Consider the following 15,581-nt stretch of genomic DNA (forward strand, 5'->3'; position numbering starts at 1 on the left):
TCGATCAATCATGTCGTTCTCTCCTCCTTCAGAAATTTCCGTGACATCTCGCCAGATCCCCAAATGGGGTGGCATTCCCAACACCTCGATCCAGTCTAAGCCACTCATGATCTACCACAAAGCTTTTAACGCGTCCGCTAACGATCTCGCGGCGCACCTGGAGGAAATTGGCGAGGTCAGACCACAGTGGGTCTATTCCATGTACAGTCAAACGCACTTTCACAGCACCACTCACGAGGTGCTGGGTGTGGTTTCCGGCCGTGCACGGCTTTGCTTCGGTGGGGAAGCGAACCCCGAACGCTTCGAGCCGACCGTCGAAAAAGGAGATCTGATTATCGTGCCCGCCGGCGTCGGCCACCGGCTGCTGGAGGAGCTCGGCTCTGACCAGGGTGACCCTTTCCAGATGGTTGGCGCTTATCCGCCTCAGAAACAATGGGATATGTGCTATGGTGACTCAAGGGAGGAAGACAAGGTTTCGCGGAATATCCATGCCTTAAGTTGGTTCCACAGCGACCCCTTGTGTGGGCAGGATGGGCCTGTGCTGCACGTCTGAAGGATTCCTTGGGATAGATCTTCGAGCGATAACAGCGGCCGTGGATTCTTTACCATCAAGATTTCATATGTACATAATGTTCTTATCCTATATGCACAGTGATCGTGTAATCCAAAAAAGAAATCAGATTTTCCCTTTCCGACCCAATGCTTTGAAACTCCAACCGACCACCACGACAGAAATAAAACTCCATAACTAAGCTCACGAAGCAAGGATATAGCGCCAAGTAAAGCAAACGGGGGAATGAGAAGGAGGAATTGAAGGAAGTTGAAAGGGGTAAGCCAAGAAAGGAGTAAGAAAAGAACTACCGGAAAAGCAATTCGGGGTATTAATGTGGTGGAAGGGGGGATAGAAAATTGCCCCAAAGGGACTATAATAGAGAGATGGATAAGGGGGTTGGGGGTATATTGTAGAGCTGCACTTTATGAAGCAACTCGTTCGACAAGTCTAAATGGAAGCTGTCAGTATCGTCATTCGTGTAACATGGTAGGACTCTCGTACCTGAGGACACTGATGGAAAAGGTGGTAAGCCAGGCTAGGAGCGCAATCAGTAGTACACAAGCTAAGGCGATCTGCCGGTCGCATATTGCGTCGTTTTTCGGCGCAACCTCTTGGTTAACTTCAGCCATTGTGCATGCGCCCCTCACGGTCGAGAGTGATTCGAACGCCAAACTGAGATTGGCCGAGTCGAACACAATGAAAAAGATGTCCAGAAGAATGAGTCGCGCCTTGGCGGAGGGAGAGCGGAGACCCAACGGTTTGGATGTGTATTCATCAAATGTAATGTAAACGAGGTAAACCAAGGCAACCGCATCGACGATAATCGCCATTAGTGCAGAGGGGCCTTGGGGATGCTGGTACGTCCCCGAGAGATGTTGGATAGAGCCTCCAAGAGCTAATGCAGTGAGGGAAAAGCACCACACCGTAAGTCGAAAGATCAAGGGGACCATAGGGCTCTTGAGAAGCGTGCTGTGGAAGCGCTTGAACCAAATTTCTCGTCGTCTTCTCATCCTCAAGGGGTCTTCGGTATCTTCATCCGGTTCGCCTTGACCTCGCCAAGGTTCAGAATAATCACCGAGATTCTCATTCAACCAGTCCGGCGTGACGGATTTCTCCTCAACTCCTTGTTCTCGGGGGTATGCAATGTCCCTGGAAAAGTTCTTCCAGCGCGACTCGCGCTCTCGTCCAATGAAACCCCTGCTACTTTCACCCTGTCCACTCGAAAGGGTAGGTCTTGATGCCGCATAAGGCGAATGATTGTGCTGGGCGACAACAGCTTCTCCGGGCTGTGATGGAAGCAGCCTATCTGTGACAGCTGCATCTACCTCGTCCTCCGTATACTCGACTGAACGGATCCATGCTATACAGGTTATCGTTGGTTAGCTGACTTAACCCGGTGGATCCGAGATCAATCAGGACACAAGGGGAAACTCACCTGGTAAAGTCCGAGGTTTCTTCCCCATTGCCGGGATGTTGTCGAATTCGCCCACGACTGTACTCTCTGGAGAACGTGAGTGCCCAGCCGAGTAGTCTACTGCATCATGTGGGTGGACGATATCATTATCGCTGTGGAGCGCGCCAGTGGAATGGTTCGATTGCGCCGACATCCACTCGGTAGCGGAGGGTTGCTCCGACAGCTGTTCGTCGGAGAGGGGAGCGGCATCCGGAGGCTGCAAATGTGAGTCGCGCACATCTTGTGCCATTGCCGTACAGTTCAGCGGTGGTTCCAGGCGAAGATGCGTCGGCGGGTCGGAAGCTGGGGGCAAGCCGCGGATCTAGTCTGCATCGCCTCAATGTCCCTCGGAAGATTAGCGGGCACCGGGCTTGACTGAAATTTGGGAAGCCTTGGCCCTTGGGAGAGATAGGATCATCGAGAGAATAGTCAGGATGGGTGAAACAAAGCGACAATGAACTGAGATCAGACGTCGCAGAAGGAGGGGAAAAGAGAGCGAAAGGCTGGGAGGCTGGTTTACAAGAAATTTGGATGATGGAAGCCTACGTAGTAATTCGTCCGGGCTGTAATCTTAGCTGGAGGAGCTAAACCCCCAACCGGTTAGCTGCGTAACTTTCGGCCAGGTACACTCAGTACTTACCATACCGTACAACCTGCAGCCACGATGCTCCATACTATCGGTAGTTGCAGTGTCATGCATACCGTCACAACAGTAAGCTGAATGACGTCTGAGATGCAACTAAGCAAAGCATCATCCATCATCACCACCGCCGCCGCCAATTAATGGTCCGGCAACCTCCACGCATCCATCTTCGCTACACCCATTCATTCCCTGATATCAATTCAGAAAACGGTAACAACTACGACTCGAAAAGCCAATTCAGGCCCCGTGACCTTCGAATACCCTCATCAGACAGGAAAGGCATGCCACTTTCATCTACGCCCTTGAATCGGTTATTTTCTCTAGTCGATCGCTAGCTCTCCCTGGCTGCCTCCCAAATTTGCCCAAATCAGCCATTGTCGCTGATCCTTGGAAACACGCCACGGCACTCATAATAATATCACAGAACGGATCCCTTCCTCAGTTGCTATGCGACTCTTCGTCATCCCTATCTCGACGCGACAAGCTCTAATCTACGCTCGACCCCTCCGCCGTGGTCCGTCGCAGAAGCCTTCGATACATGACCGGGTCATACAAAAGGCTGCAGAAACATGGGCGAAATGGGAGGAGGCCGATAAGGGCTGGAAGAAGCATTTGGTCTCTTGGGGTAATCGGGTGCAGCAACGCATCCCGTATCAAGAATGGGGTCTGAAAAGTATCCCATCTCTCGCAGCGGTGCGGCGACTTGACGAATCCTACGGGACCAAGAAAGTGGACGTACTATTCCCGGGGAATGCTATTCGGCCGGAAAAGCTACAAAAGATGTTGCAAGCAATTGCGACGGAAAGGCAGGACTTGCATCGCCGAAGGATGTGGTTGAGCTTGCTTGCGACGCCCTTGACCGCTCCCGTTGGGCTTATTCCCCTGTATGGAGCTCTTCTGATTTACCCCGATTTTAATGGCTTGGTTGACCCGTATATGCTAATCACACAACCATACCTACAATATAGTGTACCTAATGTGCCTTTCTTCTACCTCGTGTACCGAGCATGGTCCCATGGACGAGGTTGGCTTACCACTTCTTTCTTACTCATGACAGTTCGTGAACTGACCATCCCAAGCACTTAACGGCTCCAAACACTTGGAGTTTCTTCTAGAGAAGAATCTCCTGAATCCGATATCATACCCTGGGCTCGAAGAACTGTACGCGAAGCGCGTATCTTACGCACTGGAGAATACTGGAGTGGACAAACCCATTGCGGAGATGGTAGAAGACGTGGAGAAGAGTGATGATAAATTACTTCTCCGCATGACAGATGCGAAGAAACTAGCCTCGATACTCGAGGCACCGGATCTTGCGCTTGAAGCCGAGCGAGCTATCATACAAGTGGAGGAAAAGCTGAAGGCTGATGCGAAGAAAGATGCTGAGGATGGGGCCTCTGAAAAGAAAGATACATGAGCAAAGGGGATAACTATGGGAAGGATTCCTACACGGCAACCATCATGGCCCGTGGCTGCCCCAGGTCTTCCGAGGGCAAGTCAGTACATAGTGTTTGTAAATGGTGCATGGCGAATGGAGCTTGGAAGCACACGCCCAGTTAGAGTGATAGGAAGTATCTAGACATATTGCGAAATAATGAAAATCACACGACTCTCCAAGCACTTCATAGCTATCGATTTATGAGGCTATCCGGAGACTATCTATCTAAGATAAAGTCGATTATCTGGAGTAGTACCTGGACGGAACTAACTTGTTCCGGTAATCCCAGCGGAGCCATTGCGGGACGCCCGAACCGGATGACGCCCAGCAATCCAGCCAAACAACTTCCCCCCATTTATTCCCCCCATCCTGTTCACTTCATTCATTCTTACCTCCTGCCTCCCATTGCTCGGTGTCCTGCTGAACCCCCCAAGTCGACAAGCGACTCTGCCTCCAATCATGTCAACCAAGAAGATCGAGCAGTGGGAAATCGAACGGTACTGGGAGATCTTCGCATCGCTGGCAGGCGGCCAGCCGCGTTTGAACAACTCCCAAGCGGCCTCGGTACTCAGGAACAGTCGGCTTCGTGATGACCAACTGGAAAAGGTCTGGGACCTGGCAGATGTTGATGGTGATGGCGAACTGGACTTTGAGGAGTTCTGTGTTGCCATGCGATTGGTGTTCGACCTTGTCAATGGGGTATGTGAGCTCCCCTACTGCGGCGCCTCCCGGTCCCTCCTGGTGCTGCATGTCTCCTTTCCCGCCCGCTTCTGCAGTCCAATGCTTCCCCCACTCCATTACGTTACATGCTAATATATCCAATCCGCAAAGGAACTACAAGCAGTGCCAAACGTTCTTCCGGATTGGCTTGTGCCCGAATCCAAAGCTCATTTAGTTCATGCGACCCGGGCCCTGAGCGGTCGTCCAGAGCAATTCGAACGGATAGAAGACGAGGATGACACTCCCGGCTTGAAAGATGGCTTTGAATGGTACATGAACCCATCCGATAAGTCTAAATACGAAGAAATCTATCTCGCGAACAAGAACCACCGCGGGGAGATCTCCTGTATGTCCGAATTCAAGCTCACCCCCAACTTCTACCTTCCGGGTCATGAAACTGACATGATGCGGGTCTCATATAGTCGAATCGTTACAGCCTCTTTACGACTCCCTTGACGTCCCGGACACAGACATCCGCTCTGCATGGAACCTAGTTAACCCTTCTGCTTCCCCGACCATCAACAAAGACGCTACGCTTGCATTCTTGCATATGCTTAACTACCGCCACGAGGGCTTCCGCATTCCCCGCGCCATTCCTGCATCCCTGCGCGCTTCGTTCGAGAACAACCAGATCGACTACCAAGTCGACAATGCCCGTCCCGCCCAGAAATGGGGCGCAAGCGGCGATACGGAGACCCTCACGGGCAAGAAAGCCAAGTTCGGAGATACCTACTTGAGTCGACTGGGTGCCGGAGGAAAGACATCCTATACACCCAAGGGCACGGATTTCAGCGACACCATCCAGGATGAAGAGTGGGAGAAGGTCCGGTTGAGGCGCGAGCTGGCGGAGATTGAGTCCAAGCTGGATTCTGCTAGAAAGGCCTCTGAAGGACGGCGCGATCGACCTCGGAACGACGGCCGGCCCAACTGGGTGTTGATCAAGAAAGAAGCACTGCAGCTGCTGGAGTACAAGGAGCGGGAGCTACGGGAGCTGCGTGAAGGCGCGGGCCGATCCAAAGACGGCCAGAACGTAGAACGTCTCAGAGATGATGTCAAGACCGTTGGCGAGCAAGTCGAAGGTTTGAAGAGCCATCTGGCGCAACGGAGGGAGGTGCTCTCTGATCTGCGGGCACAGGTCGAAGAGGCAAAGTTGTCCCGGTAATCATCTAATCTATTCCTCGTTCGACTTGCCTTTCCCTTTCCTTGCTTCGTTTTCTTGAATATACTTTTCACCTGGGTTGCTTTCTGGTATTTCCTTCTTGCCGTGAGGGGTCTACGCTCACGAGCTTTGCTATCGTGTTGTTGTCGTTGTATAGCCATTTTCTTGGCGAGGAGCATCAGGCGCTTAATGGATTGATTCGTGTCTCGTGTGTTTATTTTCATGCATGCTTCGCTTCCACTAGAGGTGTGATTTGTTCCAACTCATTTGAGTCCTCAGTTTGGACTTGCTCTCGCGCATTACCCGCCTATTACTCCTCTTCCTTTTCCAGTCACCCCCTCTATCTAATGTACAGTACATAATAAGAACGCCCTATAAACCTAGCCTAGGTTCCGCTTTCCCTGACCTGACGCCCACCTCATAGCAAGTAGGTCATAATGATTGATGAAGGGGGCAAACAACCTAAACGCCCGCCTTCATGAGGAATAAACAAAAAGAAAAGCGAGAACCAGAAGAAGGAAGATTAAAGAAATATTACTTCCCAATAATCTGCGCCATTAAACCATCACCATCCCTCTTCGTCTCGACAGCCATGAAGGCCCGTCCAGTAGTATCCAATCCCTTCTCAGCACGAGCATACGCCTCCTCACTGCGATCCGTCAAGATATCCAAATCCTTCTTCGAAAGCAAAGTGGCCGGGTCCGCACCAGCCTCAAAGCTCTCATATTCATCCTGCCCCAGCGCCTTCTTCAAATCATCAACATCATTGGAGCTAAGTCCACCGGAGTCCAACAGACTCCGGAACTTGCCCTTCTGAATGACCAACCTTTCGAGACGACGCTTCGAGTCCGCTTTCTCGAGCAGCGTCTGCTCCACAGTTCCCTTTGTCGCGAGGCGATAGACAATAACCGGTTTCGTTTGCCCGATGCGGTGGGCACGGTCTTGCGCCTGCAGATCCTGCTGCGGGTTCCAGTCGGAGTCGAAGAGGATGACGGTGTCGGCGGCCATGAGGTTGATCCCTTGGCCACCGGCGCGAGTGCTGAGGAGGAAGAGCTTGTAGTCTTTGTCGGTGTTGAAGGCTTTGATTTGTGCGCGGCGGTCTTCTTGGCTGACGGCGCCGTCGATGCGGCAGCAGTTCCAGGAGCGTAGTTGCGTGGCCCAGTCTTGGAGGATGTCGAGTTGGGTCTTGAATTGGGAGAAGATGAGGATTTTGTGGCCCTTTTTGAGAAGGCAGGGGACTAGCCGGTCTAAGAGGAGCATTTTGCCAGATGCTGTGACGAGGGTTTCGTCGATGGAGGTTGGATCGTCCATCCATGGCCAGTAGAAGTTATGTGGGGAGTTGCAGGCAAGTCGGGCTTGCATGATGGGGTTTTGCATCTTCTTTTGAGCGATTTCTTTCTCTAAGAGGTGGGAAGGAGATGTTAGTTTTCCGATGTAGGATGAGGGCAGGGATATGGAGGTGCTTACTGGCAAGCCGGATGGTTTTGGCTCTCTCTTGCTCCTCCTGTTCTGTCTCGCTGGGTTGTTCAGCGATGTCCAGATCTTCTTCTAAGCCTTGCTCGAGTCTGCGAAGTCTAGAGTTGAATTCGCGGTCGCTCAGCTCCTTGTAGCTCGACACCTTGCCGCGTCTCCGGGATGTGGGCAATGCTGCACTGGCTGGTGTGGATGAGCGGCTAGATTTGAGACTCTTGTTCGGTGATGAAGCTTCGCTGGTATCAGCGCTGCGTTTCAGGCTCTGAGATCGTGACGGTCTTCCACTCTTAGCCATGAGACGTTCCGTGGCTTTTTCCTCGAGGTACTGGCGACCAGTGCCGTTGAGAATCTCACGATAAAGGTCTTTCTGTTCTGCTGTCAACGGCGCATATAGGATGTACTCCCGCTTCTTGGGAAGGGACGTCTCAACATCGGTCTTCACACGTCTGAGGAGGAAAGGCTTCAAGATCGAGTGCATGGTGGATACCAGCGTGCGCTTTCGACGTTCCATGACATCCGTCTGACCATTGTTGTCCAGCATGGACGAGAAGTCAAACCAACCCTGGAAGCTGTTGAGATCATTGAAGATCTCAGGTAAGAGGAAGTGCAGTAGTGACCAAAGTTCGGTGATGTTGTTCTGTAATGGTGTGCCCGTGATGAGGAGCCTGTTGGCCGAGTTGTAGGTGAGCAATTCCTTGATCAGTTTGCAGTTCATGTTCTTCAAGCGATGTCCTTCATCCTGCAAACATGTTAGAGAATCGAATCATTTCAAATGGTCATGCGATGGGGAAGCAGAACATACCACAATGATATACCGCCACTGATATTGTGCGAGGAACTTTCGATCGTTCATGCAGATTTCATAGGAAGTGCAGACGACAGGAAAATCCGCGCTCCTCTGGTCCTTCATGTTCATGAACTTCCTCCTAATGGTTGCACGTTCATCCCTTGTCCCATGGTACAAGACCGTCTTAATTCCAGGCGTCCACTTTGCAAACTCATCCACCCAATTGCTCACCGTGCTCAAGGGAGCAGCGATCAGGAAAGGGCCAGAGACATTCTTCTCCTTGAAGAACGCAATTAGTGAGATAGCCTGAACGGTCTTCCCAAGGCCCATCTCATCAGCCAGAATGCCACACAGTCCATTCATCCAAAGCGACTTGAGCCACTCCAACCCCTCCAATTGATACTTCTTCATCTTCCCTCCGGTCACCAACTCCGGCTGCTGGGTAGCAACTAGTTCCTGGCCACCCAGTGCCGTTGGATTCGCTTCATACTCATCTGCGGCATGCTCCAAAGCTTCCTGAACCGTCGGCTTATCCTCATCGACCTTCACATCCGCCTTCTTGAAGTAGCTGGAGATGGTGTTGCCATTCGCAGCCGCAGAAGCAGGCTTCCTTCCCCGGCCTCTCCTGGTCTTAGTGATTTCCTGTTCTTCCTCCTTCTTCTCTTCTTCAACGGCAGCTTCCGTTGTGGTGGCAGCGGACTGCCTTGCACTCGTACGCGTCTGTCGCCGTCCAACCGGCTCGCTAGCACCCTTGGGTTTGGTTTCAGTCTTTTTCCCTTGCTGTTGCTGTTGTTGTTGCTTGGCTGCTTCAAGCCTCGCCTCTTCCTGCTGTTTCTTCATTTTGTCCGCCATTATCGCAACGAAGACCTATCAAGAGAGAGCGAACTCATCAGCAATAGTTCTGCGCCACCAAAATCTCTTCCAACCCCATGATCGAACAATCGCACCTCACTGGTGTTAAGAAGATGCATCAGCGCCTTCGCCTTCACATCCATCCCCTCAATATCTTCCGATAAATCCATCTTATCCTGCGGCGTGGTCTTCTGGTCTTGGTCGGGTCCGTCTGCCATCGGCGTGGACGCCTGCGAAGAGCCTGTTTGTGGGGCGAATTCATCAAGGGAATCAGTCCCGGTAATGGGGGTATCTGGATTCGACATCTTCCCACTTCGATTTTGCGTATTGCAGGGATGTCGCTTATAGGGTCTGTCGTTCAGCTAAATATTCGTTCTGCGCGGCCAATGTCGCAATTGCCTCCCACAGCGGGATACCGGAGCAGAGTGGGCCTGTCCGATTGCAGATTCACTCAAAAGGCCTGCGGTGAGTCTTTATCTCCCAGGCGTCCTGCAACTCCGTTGAACAAGAGGCGATAATGGTGCCCTGGAAATGGGGCCAGAGCATCAACACTGGGCAGGCAGCCTGCACGCATGACGGACGGGCGGCGCGCCTTTGTTCTCCCACGCGGATTTTCGCGTCAGCGCACGGACCATCTCTAAATGGGATTTTGCCTTTCACATGAACAACCGCTTCTTCCTCTTCCTCACTAAGACACCACCTACTTGATACAGTACCGCAAATATATGCAAACGATGTTCTAAGGTCCAGGTACTTGTGGGCCTCACCGATCATGCTGATAATGATTTATGATTTAATAGTGCATCGTGGTTCTGCTATAATCAGAGCCAGTTCTGCAGGACCCGGAAAGTACTGTATAACTATGGATTATCCCCCGACATATAAACCATCATCATCATCATCATCATCATCATCATCATCATCATCATCATCATGATGCATGGTTGTGTTCAGTGCAAGTTGCCAGCTTTTAAGGCACAGCTAAACTACCCTGTACCCTCTATCGGGCCCCAGTGACACCTTTATTGTCCTGCAACGGAACATACCAAGCATCCACGCGTTCTTTGTCTCGATGCAAGAAAAGGTTTACACGCCATGGTGCTGACGTCCTTCGATGCCCTTTGCTAAGGCTCTCTCTTAGAAGGGACAGCTTCCTACTAATCTAATAGAGTCCATTAGGGACCTTCCATTCAATATTGCATACCCCGTACATAGGACTCCTGTGGTTTATGATACCTGAGCTTCCTCCACATATTCATGCTACTACATATAAAATGCAGAGGGACACCACTAGATCTTCCTATTTCCTGCTCGCTCATTTCAGTACAGGCCCCGCTGAATTTAAGCTAAGCAAGAAACAATAACTCTCTTGCAAGGTATACCTCGCTCAGGCATCATGGATCGATTGCCCCCCGAACTGCATATACGAATCGGCCGATATCTCTTGATTGATGATTTATACCGGCTGGTTCTCGTATCGAAATACTACTATTCCACTTTCACCCCGGAGCTCTACCGCGAGATTCAAGTTTCAGGAAGATACCGGCTGTTGAACACCGATTTCCACCTAGACAAGATTGGCCCTCCTGCCCGATGCCTCCCTTATGCCATCGATGAAAACCCAGGTCTTGCTGGTTTCGTCCGGTCACTGGAGTTGGTCCCTTTCGTATATCCGGGTTCTCCAAAAATAAAGCTGTCTAGAGCTCTTCAGGAAACAGAAGGGGGAGACTTGCTCTCTCGTCCGCTGACCAGACAGATGATCCAGCGTTGGCAAAAGGAACTTGAATCTGACCAAAGACTCGACTCCTGTCAGCCCCTGAGGAATCCCTGGTTCGCTCTGCTATTGCTTCGGCTAAAGAATCTACAACGTCTTTCTGTTTTCTTGCCATGCAATGAGCACGAATATGGCCAAAGCGGTCCCGCTCCCACGCCTCGTTTTGACGAAGTCATCTCATCGGCAGCATGCCCTGAATCAGGGATCCTCACCCGCTTGACACATCTTACACTCGAAGAATCTCAACCAACTAATTCTTATAAACCGCCAGGTATACCCCTGGCCCGCCTGATTCCATTTCTCGAAATCCTTTCCTTGAGACATATTCGTGTTACGCGGATTACCGAGCAAAACGAACAAGCTCTCCCTCGCAACTTCAACAGCAGAGTAACCCATATTGACGTCGAACAATGCGATAAAACCGTCACTCAATTACCGCAGCTGCTCATGGGGTGTTCAGAGCTCGAATCCTTCACCTGGACGCTTGAGGAGTCAACACCCCACCGACGTGGGTACCCGCACAGCCCTGGCTTTCACTGGGAACCCAACCGCGCATATGATTCTCTTTACCAACTCCGCTCAACGCTGCGGCACCTTAGTATAACATCTCACATATGCGATAGCATCAGCTACCCTCATCACGATGTGGAGTATCCCCAGCCAGCATACTTCGGGTCCTTGTGTGACTTTCCCGTCCTAGAAACCCTACAAATGCGGATGGTCAATCTAATGCCATTTCAACCCGGCACCCAGCTCCCAGTTTTCCCTCTGTGGAAGACTCTTCCAAGTTCGCTGAAGTTCCTATCTATAGACAATTGTCTTAAGCAGACTTCTAATACGCTGTGCGATGAGCTGGAGGACTTGGCAGTACATTGCCCGACACATTTCCCTCAGCTAGAAGTGGTGCACATTGCGTATTCCCAATATGAGAAGATAAATGGGCAGCAATGTCTAGCCTGTCAAGGCTGGAGTTCTGCCATTTCGTACAGCAATGTCAAGGCAAACCCAGCACTCGTTGCGCGGCTTCTGGCATTGGTCTACAAATTTGGAAAGCACAGGGTAGGTTTCCGCCCCTTCGGTAAATTCAAGGACGGAAAATATATCGGTGGTGGTAAATAAGTACAATGTTAGATTTTTTGAACAGGGCTTGTGATTATGGTCAGTGTCTAATCTTCAATATCACTTTGCTGGTTTTCAGGCTTACGTTTACTACACTTATATTATGGATCAGCTGTACTAAGAGATGTGCATCAGTCTCTATGCTGAATACTGATCACTTTGATTTGAACTAGTCCAAGTTGAAGAAACAGAAGGCGACATAGATAGCGATGTGGTTTATCAAAGCAAGGCCCTCGAACATAGAACCTGATGTAACATTGAATGCATGTATTCGACTTAGCTTTATACAACAGTGTTCTGTACGGAAAGAAAGTTAGATGCATGGCTTTGCAATACATATTGATGCAATGGCAAGTCCAGGCTCCTCCCCTCTTTTCATATATCTCAATAACGATAAATAACATGCTCTGCTCACCAGCAGAATCTTGATAGTGATGCAGTGGTTTCGTGAAACGCTTTTTCCTGTCATGGTGGGTGGGTGTGTGTATGATCTTCATACTATCCCCATGCCCTCAAACTCCAGAGGGATATAAACTAGAACTTTGTAAAATCCAACTCAGACTGTTCACGACAAAACGCACTGCGGCCTCTCTTCAAAAACTTCCCGTAGCCCTTCTGACCTACAATACCCCCGTTATCCCGATCCCAGACGACCTCCCCACGCAGCAGGGTGTATCGCGGCCACTGGGTTACCATGTGCCCTTCATACGGTGTATAGTCCACATTATGATGTAAAGCGGAATTCGTGATAGGGAATGGTTCCAGAGCAGATGGATACCAGATCATGAGATCCGCATCGGATATACCCGGGATAATGGAGCCTTTCTGCGGATAAAGTCCGTACATTTTGGCTGGGTTGGTGCTCGCGACCTCAACGAACTTCTGAGGCGTGAGACGGTTGGAGTTCCAGACTAAAGGAAGACGTGTCTCAACTCCCGGACAGCCGTTGGGGACATTTCGGAAGCGGCCTAGGGATTCGTCGCCATTGATGGCTATCTTTTTCCCATTGACATCGTCGTCGTAAACATATGGGCTATGATCAGAGGAAAGGATTGTGAATGTTCCATTTTGCAGCCCTGTCCAGATGCTTTCCAGGTCGTTCTCACCCTCGCGGGGTGGGGGTGAGCATATGCATTTGGCGCCCTCGAAGCCGAGCTTGTCGAGGTCTTTCCTAGTCAGAAACAAATACTGTGGACATGTTTCGGCAAAGATAGGCCATCCGTTGGTCTGCGCGCCGCGAATCATGTTTGCGGCTAGCGGCGAGGAAACGTGGACGATCAAGATTGGTGTGTGGATGAATTGGCTCAGGGATATGGCTCGACTGGTAGCTTCATACTCCATGATTTGGGGCCGCGAAGTGGCATGATATTTCGGTTCTAGTAACTGGCGATTTTCGAGCTGCTCAGTCATCCAGGTGAGCATGTCGCCGTTTTCAGCATGGATAAGTACGGTTACTCCATCTTTGCGGCCCTGCATCAAGACATCCATGACCTGGCAGTCACGTAGCTGCATAGATTCGTAGGTCATGAAGATTTTGGCTGAGGACACGCCGCGCTCGCGGAGAATGGAAAATTCGTCGAGAACCTCTCGGCTTGGGTTGGATATCATAAGGTGAAGAGAATAGTCACAGTATGCAGCATATTCGGCTTTCTTTTGCGCTGTTTCCAGCGCCTTGACTAAGGATGGATCAGACTTATCCTGAGGAGCAAATGCGATGATGCTTGTTGTGCCACCAGCAATAGCAGAGCGGCTTCCGGTCGTGAAAGTATCTGACGCTTGACCCTGGCCTGGCGGTTCGGCCAGGTGGACATGCGCATCGATGCCGCCTGGCTAATGGTGACCTGTCAGTAATTGAGACCATCGCTGTACTTTTTGTATGAATGAAACTTACCATAACATATGCACCCTCGGCGTCAATAACTCGAGAAGCGCGAGCTATGGCCAAGGACCGCGCAGGAGCAAGTATAGCTATCTTTCCATCTTTAATGCCAATATCATACCGACCAACATCAGCGGCCGTAACAACGGTGCCATCTAGCACAACACAGTCAAATGAAGTGGTGAGCATGCTAGGTGCCAGTGCAGCTGTTTCACCTTAACAACCCTTTAGGGAGTGGACTAAGGTAGTGATAGCGTGGAGAAGCAGAAGAATGCCCTTATGTAGGGTGCAGTGATTTACCGTTCTAGGCAGGATGAATGCGACACCATCAACGAGACCAGGGAAGCAAAGGCCAGACCTTCAACGTAATCCACACCACTCGGCCTCGATGGATCTATCTATCTCCAGACTGATCAATAAGGGATGGGCCTAATTCCACTATCAATCCCGGTTTCTCGGGGCTTTGAAATACCTTTATAGGCATCCCAGAAGTATCCAAAACCCTGAAAGTTTATCGCCAGATCAAAACCCGAATTGGATCATGGGTGCTAGTGGCTGTCAGATCCTAGGTCGTGGAATTCCAGCGTACGTAGACAACCACTGTTGTCGGATAAACAAGTCATCCAGCCGAGCAAAACAGGTTTATCGCCCATTACAGATAGTATCCCCATAGTTTAGGCCATCGTCATGTGGCGTCGTGGTGGTTAAGGTTATCGCTTCGAGTACCATCAACCTTCTTGTGGATACAAATACCTTCGTACACACTCTTACATGGCTCTGATCACCTAGTCATCTGGACCTTGCAGATCGGTACTATGTACTTTCAGCAAGCCTGCCGGAAAGCGAACCCACAGAAAAGGGCACAGCCAGCTTATCGACGCCACTATGACACGGCCGAGAAGGAGCCTCTTGTGTTGCAAGGGCTCTGATGGATACACGATTCCAGGGGCGATTGTGCCATTTTTGGTAGCATCTCGCCTCTCCTGGCAGGCTAGTTTCATGGTGCAATACCCCTTCCGCAGACCTCAAATGGTTATCCTCTTTACGGTCCCGATAGCACTGCGTACTAAATGACTTCTTTGGCTGGCTAAGCTTTAGGCAGTGCTAGGCTCAGTTGGAGGCCTGCGGTCAGCTCGGCTCTTCGAAGTAGCTGCTCTTGTAGACCGCATCTCTCACTTGATACCGATGACCCGTTCAATTCGCTCGTACGAGTGGGCCTTAGATGCTGGCTCAAAGGCTTCGAATCGAGTAATGGTTCCACCTCAGCTCCTGCCTTTCGCGTATTAGATCCTTTGCCACTGTAAACTTATTGAGTATGCTTTTCAATTTGGGAAGAGTTGGTTTTGTGCCGGGTATGTCCGTAATATAAACCTAGTAAGCTGAGGACTTGATCAACAGCCTTCTTCAATGGAGAATTAATGGCATTACCCAATGAGCAAGGTTTGCCCCCAAGACGCACTTACCTGGATTGCTTCGAGAGGTTGGTGACATGGATCATGAATTGTGAATCCGATGGGATATAGGTTGCATATCTATACTGATGAGATGGGGATCGCACAGATAAAGAAGTAAAGAGATGAGAAATGAGAAAGGAAAGATCCCGTGACTCGTAGATAATATCACGCGACGTGTTCTGGCGTGGCCCTGCGAATAGATGCTGTTCCAAGCTCTTGGCCTCACGTACTTCTGGTGGATTTTAGTTCTTGATCTTGCACTTAGATCGCAAGTAAA

General features: G+C 50.6%; 7 protein-coding genes across 7 annotated transcripts; 4 read left to right on the forward strand and 3 right to left on the reverse strand.

Annotated features, from left to right (window-relative positions):
• Window positions 1–10: 10 nt before the first annotated feature.
• BO85DRAFT_485000 (cupin domain-containing protein) lies at window positions 11–553 on the forward strand (the record flags this gene model as incomplete). The annotated part of the gene is made up of 1 exon (XM_025663287.1): window positions 11–553. One exon carries the CDS (start codon window positions 11–13, stop codon window positions 551–553), a length of 543 nt encoding a protein of 180 aa, XP_025519187.1.
• Window positions 554–764: 211 nt separating this feature from the next.
• Window positions 765–2,527, reverse strand: BO85DRAFT_192230 (phospholipase D regulator). The gene is made up of 3 exons (XM_025654436.1): window positions 1,989–2,527; window positions 1,055–1,913; window positions 765–1,000 (listed from the first exon to the last, which is right to left on the reverse strand). Exons 1-3 carry the CDS (start codon window positions 2,254–2,256, stop codon window positions 976–978), a joined length of 1,152 nt encoding a protein of 383 aa, XP_025519188.1. The 5' UTR covers window positions 2,257–2,527; the 3' UTR covers window positions 765–975.
• Window positions 2,528–2,762: 235 nt separating this feature from the next.
• BO85DRAFT_475378 (mitochondrial K+-H+ exchange-related family protein) lies at window positions 2,763–4,272 on the forward strand. Its single transcript, XM_025662721.1, has 3 exons — window positions 2,763–3,533; window positions 3,618–3,673; window positions 3,729–4,272. The coding sequence occupies exons 1-3, from the start codon at window positions 3,097–3,099 to the stop codon at window positions 4,064–4,066; spliced, it is 831 nt and encodes a 276-aa protein (XP_025519189.1). The 5' UTR covers window positions 2,763–3,096; the 3' UTR covers window positions 4,067–4,272.
• A 156-nt stretch (window positions 4,273–4,428) lies between these two features.
• On the forward strand, window positions 4,429–6,235 carry end3 (cytoskeletal adaptor protein SagA). The gene is made up of 3 exons (XM_025654438.1): window positions 4,429–4,786; window positions 4,919–5,153; window positions 5,230–6,235. Exons 1-3 carry the CDS (start codon window positions 4,547–4,549, stop codon window positions 5,967–5,969), a joined length of 1,215 nt encoding a protein of 404 aa, XP_025519190.1. The 5' UTR covers window positions 4,429–4,546; the 3' UTR covers window positions 5,970–6,235.
• A 110-nt stretch (window positions 6,236–6,345) lies between these two features.
• BO85DRAFT_192501 (putative SNF2 family helicase/ATPase PasG) lies at window positions 6,346–9,624 on the reverse strand. Its single transcript, XM_025654439.1, has 4 exons — window positions 9,174–9,624; window positions 8,242–9,093; window positions 7,434–8,178; window positions 6,346–7,366 (listed from the first exon to the last, which is right to left on the reverse strand). The coding sequence occupies exons 1-4, from the start codon at window positions 9,381–9,383 to the stop codon at window positions 6,501–6,503; spliced, it is 2,673 nt and encodes an 890-aa protein (XP_025519191.1). The 5' UTR covers window positions 9,384–9,624; the 3' UTR covers window positions 6,346–6,500.
• Window positions 9,625–10,219: 595 nt separating this feature from the next.
• Window positions 10,220–12,330, forward strand: BO85DRAFT_192525 (uncharacterized protein). Its single transcript, XM_025654440.1, has one exon. The coding sequence runs from the start codon at window positions 10,475–10,477 to the stop codon at window positions 11,969–11,971; it is 1,497 nt and encodes a 498-aa protein (XP_025519192.1). The 5' UTR covers window positions 10,220–10,474; the 3' UTR covers window positions 11,972–12,330.
• Window position 12,331: 1 nt separating this feature from the next.
• BO85DRAFT_506886 (hydantoinase/dihydropyrimidinase family protein) lies at window positions 12,332–14,067 on the reverse strand. The gene is made up of 2 exons (XM_025664380.1): window positions 13,863–14,067; window positions 12,332–13,801 (listed from the first exon to the last, which is right to left on the reverse strand). Exons 1-2 carry the CDS (start codon window positions 14,037–14,039, stop codon window positions 12,506–12,508), a joined length of 1,473 nt encoding a protein of 490 aa, XP_025519193.1. The 5' UTR covers window positions 14,040–14,067; the 3' UTR covers window positions 12,332–12,505.
• Between the last annotated feature and the right edge of the window lie 1,514 nt (window positions 14,068–15,581).

This window comes from Aspergillus piperis (assembly GCF_003184755.1).
Source record: "Aspergillus piperis CBS 112811 unplaced genomic scaffold BO85scaffold_3, whole genome shotgun sequence".
Taxonomy (NCBI): Eukaryota; Fungi; Ascomycota; class Eurotiomycetes; order Eurotiales; family Aspergillaceae; genus Aspergillus; species Aspergillus piperis.

Bases quoted from the DNA above. Each gene is read 5' to 3' on its own strand.
- BO85DRAFT_192230 (XM_025654436.1), bottom strand. From the start codon at position 2,256: ATGGCACAAGATGTGCGCGACTCACATTTGCAGCCTCCGGATGCCGCT. The intron at 1,914-1,988 runs GTGAGTTTCCCC...TAACCTGTATAG, and splicing joins GAAACCTCGGACTTTACCAG to CATGGATCCGTTCAGTCGAG. The intron at 1,001-1,054 runs GTACGAGAGTCC...GCTTCCATTTAG, and splicing joins TTTTCCATCAGTGTCCTCAG to ACTTGTCGAACGAGTTGCTT.
- BO85DRAFT_475378 (XM_025662721.1), top strand. From the start codon at position 3,097: ATGCGACTCTTCGTCATCCCTATCTCGACGCGACAAGCTCTAATCTAC. The intron at 3,534-3,617 runs GTATGGAGCTCT...CCTACAATATAG, and splicing joins CCCGTTGGGCTTATTCCCCT to TGTACCTAATGTGCCTTTCT. The intron at 3,674-3,728 runs GTTGGCTTACCA...GACCATCCCAAG, and splicing joins AGCATGGTCCCATGGACGAG to CACTTAACGGCTCCAAACAC.
- end3 (XM_025654438.1), top strand. From the start codon at position 4,547: ATGTCAACCAAGAAGATCGAGCAGTGGGAAATCGAACGGTACTGGGAG. The intron at 4,787-4,918 runs GTATGTGAGCTC...CAATCCGCAAAG, and splicing joins TGTTCGACCTTGTCAATGGG to GAACTACAAGCAGTGCCAAA. The intron at 5,154-5,229 runs GTATGTCCGAAT...GGTCTCATATAG, and splicing joins CCACCGCGGGGAGATCTCCT to TCGAATCGTTACAGCCTCTT.
- BO85DRAFT_192501 (XM_025654439.1), bottom strand. From the start codon at position 9,383: ATGTCGAATCCAGATACCCCCATTACCGGGACTGATTCCCTTGATGAA. The intron at 8,179-8,241 runs GTATGTTCTGCT...ACATGTTTGCAG, and splicing joins AGTGGCGGTATATCATTGTG to GATGAAGGACATCGCTTGAA. The intron at 7,367-7,433 runs GTAAGCACCTCC...CCCACCTCTTAG, and splicing joins CAAAACCATCCGGCTTGCCA to AGAAAGAAATCGCTCAAAAG.
- BO85DRAFT_192525 (XM_025654440.1), top strand. From the start codon at position 10,475: ATGGATCGATTGCCCCCCGAACTGCATATACGAATCGGCCGATATCTC.
- BO85DRAFT_506886 (XM_025664380.1), bottom strand. From the start codon at position 14,039: ATGCTCACCACTTCATTTGACTGTGTTGTGCTAGATGGCACCGTTGTT. The intron at 13,802-13,862 runs GTAAGTTTCATT...GGTCACCATTAG, and splicing joins CCGAGGGTGCATATGTTATG to CCAGGCGGCATCGATGCGCA.